The sequence below is a fragment of the Panthera leo genome, chromosome B1 (assembly GCF_018350215.1).
Source record: "Panthera leo isolate Ple1 chromosome B1, P.leo_Ple1_pat1.1, whole genome shotgun sequence".
Classification (NCBI taxonomy): domain Eukaryota; kingdom Metazoa; phylum Chordata; class Mammalia; order Carnivora; family Felidae; genus Panthera; species Panthera leo.
The window spans coordinates 44,326,294-44,340,647 of record NC_056682.1 but is presented as its reverse complement, the minus strand read 5'-3'; the positions used below and the strand labels follow the sequence as shown (position 1 = coordinate 44,340,647).

At 35.9% G+C, this 14,354-nt stretch overlaps 1 protein-coding gene across 5 annotated transcripts in view; it reads right to left on the bottom strand.

Moving 5' to 3' along the window:
- The window catches only part of NSD3 (nuclear receptor binding SET domain protein 3), a 111,656-nt gene that overhangs the window by 54,846 nt on the left and 42,456 nt on the right, over window positions 1-14,354 (bottom strand). For all 5 annotated transcript variants that reach the window (XM_042934814.1, XM_042934817.1, XM_042934818.1 and 2 more), the window contains exons 2-4: window positions 10,860-11,578; window positions 2,195-2,266; window positions 1,424-1,586 (exon numbers count right to left, since the gene is read on the bottom strand). In XM_042934814.1, coding sequence (XP_042790748.1) covers window positions 1,424-1,586; window positions 2,195-2,266; window positions 10,860-11,534 — 910 coding nt within the window. In that variant the 5' untranslated portion in view covers window positions 11,535-11,578. The remainder of the gene's footprint in view (window positions 1-1,423; window positions 1,587-2,194; window positions 2,267-10,859; window positions 11,579-14,354) is intronic.

Genomic DNA, 14,354 nt, shown 5'->3' with positions numbered 1-14,354 from the left:
GTCTCTCTGAAACTCTATTTACTTATTCAAAACATAAGGATAATAATAGTACCTACTTCATAGTGTTGCTGCTATGTGGACTGCATAAAATACATAAGAGAAATGCTTAACATAGTGCCCTCCACAAAAGTAGACATTCCACAATGCTGGTTTTTTTTTGTTTTTGTTTTTTTACGTCTGCTCCATTGATGCTTCCAGTTACCCAACCTTTAATTAGCAGGTTATAATGACAGATAATTGCCTCCTGTACCAGGGCAGATTACTGGCTATGTAGCACAAAAGTTATAGATATGGCTGATCTTGTCACAAATCTAACTTGCAAGACTTATGTAGACATTTTTTCTTTTCATAACAATGAACAGGAAGCAAGAAAGAAATTTTAAAGAGAAAAATAGGTGCAGAGTTGTCACAAACAATAAGGAACTCAACATGTAACAAGAGTGAGTTCACAAAACAAATATCCAGAAATAAATTCCAAGCTCAAACCTTCCTCTGGCTAACTAAGCAAGTCCATTCCAAACTCTAGAATCCCAATAATCTAGTCAACATGTTTTGGTCAAACCCATGAAAAGAAATGGAGAAAAGTTAGAAAACATCTTTTTCTTAATATTCCTAAGGTAGGATTCTATGCTAAATAGCTAGATTCAAGCTGTACATCTATGTTGTACTGAATTTATAAGGATGTCTCAGTAAATTTACAGATTAAAAAATGGATTGAAGGAGGCAAAAAAAGCATTGTGAAAATTTCATCAGCATTGAAAACACGGTGTGGGTAAAAAATTACTATCCATAGTAGTCAATGATGAAATAAAATGTACAGTGAGAAAGCATGGCCCAAATGCCCACTAAGCTCATATAAGACATATTTTTTCCCCCCATATAAGACATCTTATTACTTACCCATCTGCTTTCTTTTGGAATTCATATGAGAGGTCAGTCAGATAAAGGTTTTTTAAAGAAGCAGCACGAAGAAATTATAAAATGCAGAGTGGTAAAAGGGAAAACAAGGACTGTCTCAGGTATAGAGGCTTTCTGCCCATTAAGATGACCAGAATTCTATCACTAGTAATTAAAAACTGATATTTTGGGGGCACCTGGGTGGCTCAGTTGGTTAAGCATTCGATTTCAGCTCAGGTCATGATCTCACAGTCGGTGAGTTCAAGCCCGTGTGGGGCTCTGTGCTGATAGCTCGGGCCTGGAGCCTGGAGCCTGCTTCAGATTCTGTGTCTCCCTCACTCTCTTCTTCCCGACTTGTGCTCTGTCTCTGTCTGTCTCTGTCTCTCTCTCTCAAAAATAAACATAAAAAAGCCCTGATATTTTGGTGTCAGATTGTATATTATGTGCACACTCTTATATACAATATTTAAGATTCAATTCCCCCCCCCCGACCTTTTATTTAATATCTATTTATGCCTTTAGTTACCTCTTGTGTTAATTTTGGTATGAACCTCGAGCTGGGGATCACTTGAAACCATGCAAGGCCACCAAGGATAGGTTCCCACCTTAGACCAAACAAGATCGCCAACCTGGAACTTAACACCAGCTGACACTTCTGTTGTTGGAACAGAAGATAATATTGGCTGAACCTACAGGAAAAGGTCATAAAACTCCATTAGCAGACAAAGTTAAAAAAAAGACATTATGTACAAGTACATTAAACATGTTAACCTAGTAAAATTTATCTTCAATTATATTTTCCCTGATACCTATCCATAACTAGCAAAAAGGAAGAGAAGGAAAACAATAAGCTTCACTCCAAATATTGAAAATAGGGCTGATATTCTTGATGTCTTATCTATAAGAGACCTTGAGAATTCACATAATCCATTGAAAAGGTGTCATAAAAATATTTTTGTAACTTTGTATGGTGACAGATGGTAATTACACATATTGAGGTGATAATTTTGCAATGTATACACATATCAAATCAATATGTTGTACACCTGAAACTAACACAGTGCTACATGTTGATTATACTTTGATAAGAAAAAGTGGTCACAGTTTTGAAAAGGAGAATAATTCACTGAAAGTATCTACCTCTTAAACCAGCTCCAAGATTTATTTCAGTATAATTTCGGAAATCCAGAAGTATGAAACTATAATAATATGTGTAAACATGTGTTATATTTTAGTCACTCTGCTTTCACCTTCTCACACCATACTTGATTAGACAGTATTCAATATAACAACTCACCGGGGGTTCCTCTTTTAGTACTGGATCGTCTCTTGGTTTTTCTGACACAGTGTCAATCCTCTCATTTGGTCTCTAGGTGAAAAGGTATAGATTAAAAAAAGTAAAATGGCAGCCAATCAAAGAATAGTGACATACACAAAAAAGAATCAAAACTAAATCACAAAGAGAATAAAGGACATTTATTAACTGGATAATGTAGGTAGTAAGAATACAACGTATGCAGTGCACGATGTCTTAACATTCATGGTCTATTCCACGCCATAGCTGTATCTCTCATTTCTTATTTCATCACTTCTAAAACTTATTTTATTTATTTTATTTATGTATTTATTTATTTAGACCTAACAGGGTGCAGAAAAATGAGTACTCTGAGATTGCTAGTAAGATATAACTTGGAATTTTCCTGGAGAGCAATCTGGCATGAATGAAAAGCCTTAAATTTTAAGACTCTGTTCCAGAAGTTCCACTTCTAAATACATATGTATGTTGAAAAAGCGTGGAGAGGTATAAATATATACACACACACAGATATGCACACCAGTCCTATTTATAAAAGCAAATTAGAAAACAATCTAAATGTCTAGTAACATAAATTAGTTAAATACATTATAACAAGATAGCGAAGAAATATAAATGAATTTTAAAATGACATGGAAGGGGTGCCTGGATGGCTCAGTTAGTGAAGCATGTGATTCTTGATCTTGGGGTTGTGAGTTTGAGCCCTATGTTGGGTGTAGAGATTACCTAAAAATAAGATCTTTAAAAAAAAAATTATATATATATATATATATATATATATATATATATATATATGGACATGGGAAAATAATATAACATTTTTTGAAAAGAGCAAATTGCAAACCAATCTGTATAGTATGATTCCAATCTTGGAAAAATAATTTTTTTTAAGTACACAGAAAGAAAAACTAGAATACCACCAGGTGATGGAAAAAGTGATTTTTTTTGGTGTGCTTTTCTGTATTTGTCAAATTGTTTATGATAAACATTATTTTTCTAATCATAAAATCCACAAATAGGTTATTTAAAAATTATTTTTCTGGAACCCTTAGGGAAGGCAATTTGGAAATATCTATCAAACTTCAAAATATGTCCCTCTTCAATCGAGCAATTATATTTTAGGGAACTATTTACAGAAAACAAAATGAGAAAATCTAAGCAGAGGATAGTAAGTATAGCACTATTCCATGTCAGTAATCTACATATCTATCAACATCTTCCAACTTTTTATTTTAAAATAATCTGTATATGCCTTGAAAAGTATTTGATACATTTTATATCAAATTGATAAGAGTAGTTATCTTTGGGGAATGAGATTAGGGAAATGGTGAAGGAAGATCTATCTATATATATATTTTAAGTTTATTTATTTATTTTAATAGAGACGGAGACAGTGTGAATGGAGGAGGAGCACAGAGATGGGGAGACAGAGAATCCCAAGCAGGCTCTGCACTGTCAGCACCGAGCCTAAGGCTCGAACTCTCAGAATGATGAGATCATGACCTGAGCTGAAACCAAGAGTCGGACATGTAACACACTGAGCCACCCAGGTGCTCCAGGAAGATCTATATTTTTGTGTTATTGGTACTTTCTGTATAAAGCATATTACTTTTATAATTAAAAAGATATTTAAGAGGCGCCTGGGTGGCTCAGTCGGTTAAGCGTCCGACTTCGGCTCAGGTCATGATCTCGCGGTCTGTGGGTTCGAGCCCCGCGTCGGGCTCTGTGCTGACAGCTCAGAGCCTGGAGCCTGCTTGGGATTCTGTGTCTCCCTCTCTCTCTGCCCCTCCCCTGTTCATGCTCTCTCTCTCTCTGTCTCAAAAATAAATAAATATTTAAAAAAAAAAAAAAGATATTTAAAAAACTTCTCACTTGTCAAAGAACAGAATTTAATTTAGATGGCATAAAGAAAGATATATGTATCAAATTAGGTCTTAGTTCCAATTTAAAAATATGAGTAATTCTAGAAGCTACTTAAAATTGTCAATTCAATTAATTCAGGACACTGTTGTAATACCAGTAAAAATAAAGTTTTATTAAATAAAAAATTGTAGAAAGATTTTTAACTACAAGGAAATGATAAGCCAGACTAATACCCTAAACTCCAAGTATCAGTCATTTACTCAACACTGCCTATGAATTTCCAGGCACTGTTCTAGAAGGTGGGTATGCAATGATGAAACTAATAGATTTGATCCATCACCTCAAAGAGCTTACAGTTGGGTAGGACAGACAGACACTAAACAAATAAAAATATACACTTATACAATGTAAATGTATGAAGAGAAATAAAGGGGGGGGGGGTGCATCTTTAAATATGAGGGTCAAGAAAGGCCTTTCTGAAAAAGTAAATTGTAATCTGAGAATCAAAGGATGAATAGTCTAGTAAAAAGTGGGAAGAACATTCCAGAATGAAGTCATGGCATGTGTGCAGTTCCTGGGATTTAAAAAGGTAGAAATTTCAGGGGGCCTGGGTGCTCAGTCAGTTAAGCGTCCAACTTCGGCTTAGGTCAGGATCTCATTGTTCGTGAATTCGAGCCCTATATCACGCTCTATGCTGACAGCTCAGAGCCTGGAGACTGCTTCAGATTCTGTGTCTTCCTCTCTCTCTGTACTTCCCCCACTCATGCTCTGTTTCTCTGTGTGTGTGTATCTCTCTCTCTTTCTCTCTCAAAAGTAAACATTAAAAAAATTTAAGAGGGGTGCCTGGGTGGCTCAGTCGGTTGAACGTCCGACTTCGGCTTAGGTCATGATCTTGTGGTTCATGAGTTCAAGCCCCACGTCCGGCTCTGTGCTGACAGCTCAGAGCCTGGAGCCTGCTTCAGATTCTGTGTGTGTCTCTCTCTGCTCCTCCCCCTGCTTGCACTCAGTCTCTCTCTCTCTCTCAAAAATAAATAAAAACATTAAAAAAAATTTTTTTTGATTAAGAAAAAAAAGGTAGAAATTTCATGGTAGGAAATTGTAATGGTAGGAAGGCCATTACAACTGACTTAATTGCCCAAAGGAGAGAGAGGTTACATGATGAGAGAGGGGAGACAGGGTACATTATGAGGGCCTCATAAGTATATTCAAATGTTTTATCTTAAGTGCAGTAAAAAGCTGCACTTTTGAAGAGGATTAGGAAGAGAAGTAACACACACCACTTTATGCATTAAAGATCATGTTAACTATTATGCGGAAAATAGAAGCAAGAGGAGAAGCAGAATGTTTAATTAGGTTACTGAAAACAGCCCAGGTGAAAAAAGGTAGTGGCAACTTGTCGATGGGCACAAAATTCGCTGTCAGATGTGTCTGTGGTGGTACCACATAATCCAATAGGACACACTCATTGAGCAAGGAAAGAAAAATCTGTGTTCAAGTGGAAACTGTCTTCCTGATCACTGGTATAATAATAAAGCAGTTTGGAAATACTGTCCACATTTGCATAGTCCCTTTCAGTAGCTTCACTTCAATCTACAGATACAGCTTAAGCCTTCACCTTAACTTCTCATTCTTCAGCTACTGCAGGAAGACAAGACCGCTTGAGGAAGCACATATGCCGCTAAGAAAGCGAGTTGTCCTCCTCCGCACACTCACTCTTCATGATGTCTGGGTGTAAGGGATCTCTGTGACTCCTTTTGAGGGCAGACAGATAAGAAGTGACTCATCTTTGCCACACAACAAAATCCTACTATTATTGTAAGAACTGGTCTGAAGCCCATTAACATTCTTCCCTTTCTGGATTAAAGACAGGATTTCCTTCAAAACTGTTTATTATTCAAATGCCTTATCTTTTTTAAAAAAAATTTTTTTACATTTATTTTTTTTTTGAGAGACAGAGTGAGACAAAGTGACAGTGGGGGAGAGAGACCCAGGATCAGAAGCAGGCTCCAGGCTCTGAGCTGTCAGCACAGAGCCCGACATGGGGCTTGAACCCACAGACCGTGAGATCATGACCTGAGCCGAAGTCGGACGCTCAACTGACTGGGCCACACAGGCGCCCCTCAAATGCCTTATCTTTTTTTGATTGTTTTGGTTTGTTCCAGAATGCTCGCTTTTCAACTTCAGGCTAGCTTGAAACACTGTTAAAATCACTTTCACAGAACTAAAATTGTTTATACAGCCATTTTAAAAGGAAAACAATGGCAAGGGAGAGAAGCAAGCTTAAGATTTATTCTAAGCTTTCAAGACTATATAAAAGAAAGAAAAATAAGAAAGCCAAATAAGGATGCTGAAATGATAAAAAGGAAATATACATTGCAAGATATGCTAATACATGGGCAAAATAGAAATATCTAGTAGGCATTTAGAGATCTACGATTTGAGCTCAAAAAAAAAAGGGTAAGAAGATAAACAGCATAGTATCACAAACACCAATTAAGGGAAGTTTTTAAGACAAAATGGTCACTGGAAATCAAATGCTTAGGAGTCAAGAAAAATGAGTCAGAAAATGCCAACAGATAAAATACTTCTGGGTATAATATCCATTTTCCATTAGTTGTTCAAAGGATAGATAAGCTTAAAAGAGATTTAAATCAAGTAAGGACAAGAAATACCTTTTGGTACTAACAGTGTTGCGTTAGGAAGAGAGACTCTGAGAAAAAGATGACAGTGAGTTAGCTCTCCTTAGTTATAAATTTTTGATTTTATGGGTATATACCTCTTTTTTACATTTTTAGTTGATTCCATATGGAAAGACCTATATTCCAGGAAAAAATAACAAGAAGTTTCTTAAACAGGAAAAAAAATGTTAAGAAAACAGCTAAAATAAAATTACATTATCCAAAATACTCCTTTTTAAAGAATTTGGTCTAGTACTTTTATTAAAACCCAAGAGATTTATTAAAATGAATAATATGCATCAAATCTAGAATTCCTAATCCCTAATAATTTTCAAAACATTAAGCAAAATCACATTCTTTTAAAAAACCCAAAATTTATGTCAACATTTAAGGTGGAAAGAAAAATTCAAAGGCAGTAAATTGTTCGTGCATCTTTCTGTATTACTTTCCAAATAACTATTTAAGGTCATAACCTTAAACACTAAAACATCTGTACAAAAGGAACATTTTGCACTTAAACAGTTTCTAAGAATTTTAAGACCTAATACTCTGAGGCTAGAGAACCAAATATAAGCTCTAACTTAGTGCTGAGGGGACTGGAGGCTATTTGGCTTTTTATAAATGAAAATGGCAAGCTAAGAGTTAATGAGACTAGTCTTAGTGGATAAGCCCACTGAGGTGCTGGTGGAAGACCAATGTTTGAATAGGGCCTACGCTCACATGCCTGAGGCATGACACCTGCCAGGGAGGAAGACATGCAGAAACATTTTCACATGTTTCTAATTTGATAGGAGGGAAAACAGCTCCACCAGCTTTACAGAATATACAATTTCAGTAGTGATCTCAGGTCTCCTGCTGCCTAGATGTTTGGACACATTTTATTGTTGAGAAGATATACTTAGGTCGTTCCAAATAACAGCCACTCTTTAGAAGGCCAAACAGCCCAGAACTGGGAGGAGATACTTATAGATCAAATACCAAGAAAAAAAGAAAAAAGTAGTGAGTGAAATCATTAAGGATTACTTTAAATGAGACTGCTCAAAAAAGAACTTATGACTGGGTTTTTAGGGAACAAAAATACATATAAAAACAAATCCAGCTTAAGGACATTTCAAACTTTTCCTCCAAGCACTCAGTTCTCATTATGCTTCCCTAAAGCATCTGGGGAGGGGAGCTGTCCAGTTGAGTCAGCAGACTCTCACTTGGGCTTCCCTTTCATTTCTAAGGCCTCTACGATGCTAAACACCAAGTGCTTGGACCTTTAGTAACAACAAGGAGGCACAACAGTGTCAAAAATTAAAACACGAAAAACTATCCTAAGGGAAACAAAATAAATGTTGTTCAAGTTAAGGAAACCTAATAATAAAAAAAAAAAAAGAAAACAAAGTTACAAAACCAATCATTTTGTGCACATTACTGGTCATCTGCATAGTTTAGTGAAGCATGACACTCACAGGAGTCTTGGGAGGCTCTAGCTTTAAAGTTCTATTATCAGAATGGAGTACAACTTTTATGGTGCCCACTTCTTTAGCTCTGTCCCCTATGTGTGATAAATTTTAATTAATCAAAATTCAACTAACAAGATCTTCTCATTTTTCTCTTTAGAAGAAAAGGGAGGAGTGAAGGGAGAGTAACAAAGAGAAAGAGGGAGAGAAACATTGGGGGAGAGGGAAAGGGGGCAAGGACAAAAAGGATGGGGGAGGGGAAGGAAAACCTGGATTTTCACCAAAAACTCAACTTTCAGGCAATGGTCTTGGTAATATTTAGTGCAATCAATACTACATCTATACCTTCAGTCAAATTGATATTCTTTTACCTCAAGATACTGTAAGATCCTAAATAATGACATATTAAACTATGCCCCACATGATTTACCAAAAAGAAAATGAACTAAAACTTTTAAATTCTATCTAATCATTTGAATCCTTGGATTTAACAATTAACTCAAGGTTTAAGTGATACAAAGAGCTAGGCATAGCACATATCCAACAAAGACAGAATGGGCTTTAAAAATCTCACTATTAGGAGCGCCTGGGTGACTCAGTAGGTTAAGCTTCCAACTCTTGGTTTTGGCTCAAGTCATGATCTCATGGTTCATGAGTTTGAGCCCCATGTCGGGCTCCATGCTGATGGTGTGGAGCCTGCTTGGGATTCTCTCTCCCTCTCTCTGCCCCTCCCCTGCTCTCTCTCTCTCTCAAAATAAATTAAAAAAAAAAAACAAAACTTAAAATCTCATTATAAAGGGACTATTAGAAATATCATTGCACTCAATTTTCCTAGATTCCAATAAAATAAAAAGGATATAAAAAGTAAGCAGATTGTCTTATCCTGCCTCTAAATGCTTCCAGACCTGTTTCTATTTTGAAATATATTTTTAATGTACCTTGTCAAAAGAGGTAAAGTCTAGCCCAGTAAGTAAAATTGGATATTCTCCTATCTGCCAGATTGTCTAGAGCAAAAGCAAGATGGGCCAACAAAACAGTTCTCAGGAACTAAGCTTTAGCTCTGGTTTTAACCAAATTCAGGTTTTATGCATTTTTGTGATTCCCAAGGGTCACAGTGTATCACATACCTTTTCACTGTAGGTCTAGGGAAAAAATGCTACAGTGAATGCATCTGGAATGCAAAAAGTTAACTTTTCTCCTTCCGTTTATTCATTTACTTAATGAAGTAATTGATGTGCTCAATGTGTGCTCACTTGGCTGTACTTATACAGTCTGTATAAGATACTATGTGAGCTAAGTTCAAGGGGTGAGGCATTTAAGAAATGATTTCAGAAATTTAGGCATTTCAGAAAACACTTAGTTACAAAGCCTTCATTTTACAAATGCAGAACTAAGACACCAGAATAGCTAAAGTGTCTCTAATTACTCTTTATCTCATTACCCAGTTTTATTTTCTTTACAGCACTTAATACTACCTAAACTATACTATACTATACTATACTATACTACTATACTATACTATACAAACTATACTATACATATGTTTGAATGTATGTACATATGTATGCATGTATTTTCTGGCTCCTCTTACTAGAATATAAGCAGCCTGGAAGTAGGCATCTTTACTTTCATTCCTTGCCCTACTTTAAGAGTAGATACTTAAACAGTATTGTTAAATGAATAAATAAAACTATAGAAAAATGAGAAAAACTGAAATATTACACCGGGACTCATGAGAGTCTAGAATCAGTGTGGCCTTTTACTCTAGAAAATGATCACATTTGAGTTGAATGAAGTACTGGAACCCAGCTACTGAGGGAAAGGTGAGTTGGTATGAAGTAAACATTTCTTTAAACAGAAGATAATAAATTAACTTATTCAGGCATACCAGATCAGACAGAAAAGCAGACTAGTATTATAAAAATACCTATTTCTTCTCAAATCAATGTCTGGGAAATGTCTTCAATTCATACCATGTATTAGAATAGTAACTAAAAACTCTTCATTCAAGCTAGGATTGATCTGTTACATACCTATTATTAAGTAAATTCATACTGAAACCTCAGAGATATTTTTAAAAATTGGCAGCATGCATCTTAAGTTACCTATGAAGAATGACTTTTATAAAAATTCCACCTGAAGATTTTATTTCAATTTTAGTTAACATACAGTCCACCTAAAGTTTTAATATATATGAATACTAACTCTGATTTTAATACAAAGAGTTCCTCTATTCACATTATTTTGTAGCAAATACAATTGTAATGAGTGTTTAAATCTAAGCTCTCCGGGGAAAAGTTAGTTCAAAATAAAGAAAACCAATATAATTAACCATCTTCTCTGCCTTTCTTCATCTTTAGAAACCAGGAGTTTATTATAAGCAAATAGAAATAAGTGAAGCTATTAGACAAAGAAACATAAGCAGCAAGATTCTTAGTGTCTGATGTCTTAAAAATATTTCTTCCCTCTAATGATGTCCATTCATTTATCCAAAAAATTTCTTACTCAGCACCTATAATAACATCCCAAGTTCCTTGCTAGGGATTAGAAGAAAGAAGTTATCAGGAATATTTATATTTGAAGAGATAAAAACTGAAAAATATTTCTTGGACTTCCAGTAAATCTGAAAGGTTACAAAATTTTTCAAATGTTTCAACTTACATTTTGTTCCTCTGGTTCTAATTTGGGGATTTTGTGTGACTTGCGCTCTTCAGATCTAGATGAGTCATGCTTGTTGCTTTTTTTCCTCTTTTCCTTTCTGCTTTCATGCTTTGATTTTGTGTGCTCACTTGCCTGTACTTCATTTAAAAGGTCTCCACAAAGGGAAGACTCAAACAATTCCCTGCCATTCTGGATAGTTTTGGTTATTTTTAGTTTAATTTCAGGTGAGCCAGTCTTCTTTGGAATCACAGTTTGTGGTACCGAAGGAGGAGGTGGTGGCTGTGGAGGAGAAGGTTTTTCCAGAATTTCATGTGGTCTTGTGTTTGGAATTTCTGAATGGTAATAGTCAGTGGGGCTAAAGTTTCTAACTGCACCAAAGCCATTGGCTGACCCATTGGGATACTGATTATATGACTGGTATTTGGTTTGAGTTTCATACATGCTGATCGATGGTGGATAGCCATTTGTGAGTGGAGGAAGATCTTCTGTTGTAGGTGGATACTGAAAGCCTTGCTGCAAGGTAGCTTCATATGGTGTCTGGCCACCATCTTCAACAATGTCACTGTTGTTATCAAAGGCATCCTCCTGACGGATGTTGGCGGAGTCAATGAGTTGAGGTGGTTGCTGAATTGTGTTTCCCATGATCCCTTGCATGAAAGAGAAAGAGAAATCCATTGTTCTGCTCCAGCATCCTTAACTTTCCCTTTCTCTCATCGGGCCTAAAGTTTTAAAAGAGGAGATTAAAAGGTGTTAATATCCCCACAGGCTAGAGGCTTATCAATTGAAAAAAAAGTCACTACGATATCCTGTACTCAATTGCCATATCCAGATATACACAAGCACTAAGGATTTTTAAAACAAGTAGCCAATATAATTCTGATACAAGGTAAATGCCTTTTACCTTAAATGCTTATCTGAAACTCTCAATTACTTTCACAATTTCAGTAACAAAATGTTATCCTCTTAGCAAACATCCAAAATTGTTTTGCATTCCTTTATGTTTCCCAAGTTAGAAATTGTAAGTCTCAGGTTAAAATTGGTATTTGCAAAGTAAGCAATGTTTTGACACATATAAATTAGGTTCCATACAAGCTTCCTTTAAATCATTCATGTTTTGCCCAGTGGTTCTTTTATCATTACAAAAGTAACAAAATCTTACTGCACACATTTAAAATAATTTTTTTTAACATTTATTCATTTTTGGGAGACAGAGACAAAGCGTGAGTGGGGGAGGGACAGAAAGGGAGACCCACAATCCGAAGCAGGCTCCAGGCTCTGAGCTGTCAGCACAGTACTTGACGCAGGGATCAAACTCACAGACCGTGAGATCACGACCTGAGCTCAAGTCAGATGCTTCACCGACTGAGCCACCCACGTTCCCAGCAAATATTTTAAATACAAAAGTAGAAAGGTTTATGCCTCCCTCCTCCATCATTCCCATTCTTCTGTCATGGATAACCACTGTAAATATTTTGGTGAGTATTCTTCCAAATCTTTCTCTATATATTTAGATATAAAATTTTAAAAATAGGGTTTATTCTGTAACTTGCTTATTCAACTTAACAATATATCCTAGACATCTTTCTACCTTGGCATGTATATGTTTCATGTATACCTTATTCTTTACATAGTTTCCTTGTGGTATTTAACTCAATGTACTTAACCATCTGTGTACTGACAATCACTTAGTTGGTCACAATTGTTTGATATTATACAACCGGGAACTTTCTTGAAACTAGATCTTTGTGCACGTATGTATTCCTATTGGAAAGTTTGAAATTTTGATAGATACTGCAAAACAGTTCTATAGGCTGTGCTATATATCAATTCACCCTCATACCAGTAGTATATGAGGATAGCTGATTCCCTAACATTCTTGACAGTATTTGAGTTGTTTTTAACCAGCGGCATAAATAGAATCATCTGGGGTAGTTTTACAAAATGCACATGTCAAGGTCTATTTACTGATGAATCTGATTCAATAAATCTCGGGGGAGGCCTACAGCATGTCTGTTTTAAGTCCACATTCCAGCTGATTCCAATGCACACTTAGTTGGGTCACTGCATTACAATCTTTGCATTGTAGTCGCTCTTAAGATTATTGCACCCTGTCTGGAAGGTGCCTAAAGATGCTCATATTGTGTAACAATGTTGTAAAACAGATAAGCACATCTGTCAGGAAATGCTCTACAACCACTCTGTTTTGTCATAAAGTTTGACAAGCCCATATCTTGAGAGAGGATTAATGGACAGCTCAGATATTAGTTTGATAATCCCATAAACATTTCTTCTAGAAAGCTCTAAGGCAGAGAGGATTTCTCTACTGTATTGAGTCTGATGAGCTGATTTTAGCTTCTTATCCTGAAGAAGGATTTTGAGGCTATAGTCCAGTCAATTCTATGACCAATTAATAATGTCTACCATCTTGATTCTAGTAGGATTTGCCATAATAATAAAGCACATAACCCAAAACAGCAAAGGAAGAGGGAAATGATAGCTGACAATACACTTTTCAAGGTATATCCAATTAAACAGGTGCTGTTTACTCTGTTAACAAATGGAAAGAAATTTAGAAGTTCTATAATTGCAAGCAAAGAAAAAGAGAGCATAGAGGAAATCAAACTGCCCATACCGCTCTATACCAGTATGGCAGCAGACCGGGGGTGTTAGACAACTCTCTCATTTTTTAAGCATCTACTCTGGGTCAAGCACTTTATACATTATCTCATTTAATCCTCATAACAACTCTGTAGGATAGACATTGACTCCTGGTTCATAGGCAAAGAAACTGAGCTTCAGAGGGATTAGGTGGTTTGCTGAAACCATAAAGCAAAGGGGGCAGAATTACTATATGAATCTAAGTAAATATAACTCTATATGTTTACCACGACACCCTTCCACTTCTCTCAGCTGTAAGTTCTGAGAGGATCAAAATCTCTTGTTCACGTACTTTATTCTTTGATCACTGCCAAAATAACAACAAACTGTTCTATAATAACCACCACTAACACTTAAATAGCACTTCTTATGTGCCAGGAACCATTCTAATTGCTTTCCATACAGTACTACATTCAATCCTCCCCAAAACCTTCAGGTTAGTTCCCATTACAGATGGGGAAATAGAGGCACAGAGAGGTTAAATGATGTGCTCAAGTGCACAAGTCTAGTCATTAATTGACAGAGCTGTGATTTAATCTAAACAGTCTGGTTTCAGAGTTGCTGATGCTAACCAACATACCATACTGATAATGCTGATAAATGTTAGGAATCACTTCTTTACAAATAGCTGAAGAAAACTGAAACATTACCCTAAATTGAACCTTGGCCAAAACGTACAGCTCACAGACATAAGAATGGTATGTTCTAAAATTCTGTAAACATACATGGGGCAACCATACAGGTGGAATTCAAAAGTTCTTTGAACTTCCAAGTTGAAGTCAAGTTAAATACTGGCATTTGACAAGATGCAAGCTGTGTTTTTGGTTCTCATAACTG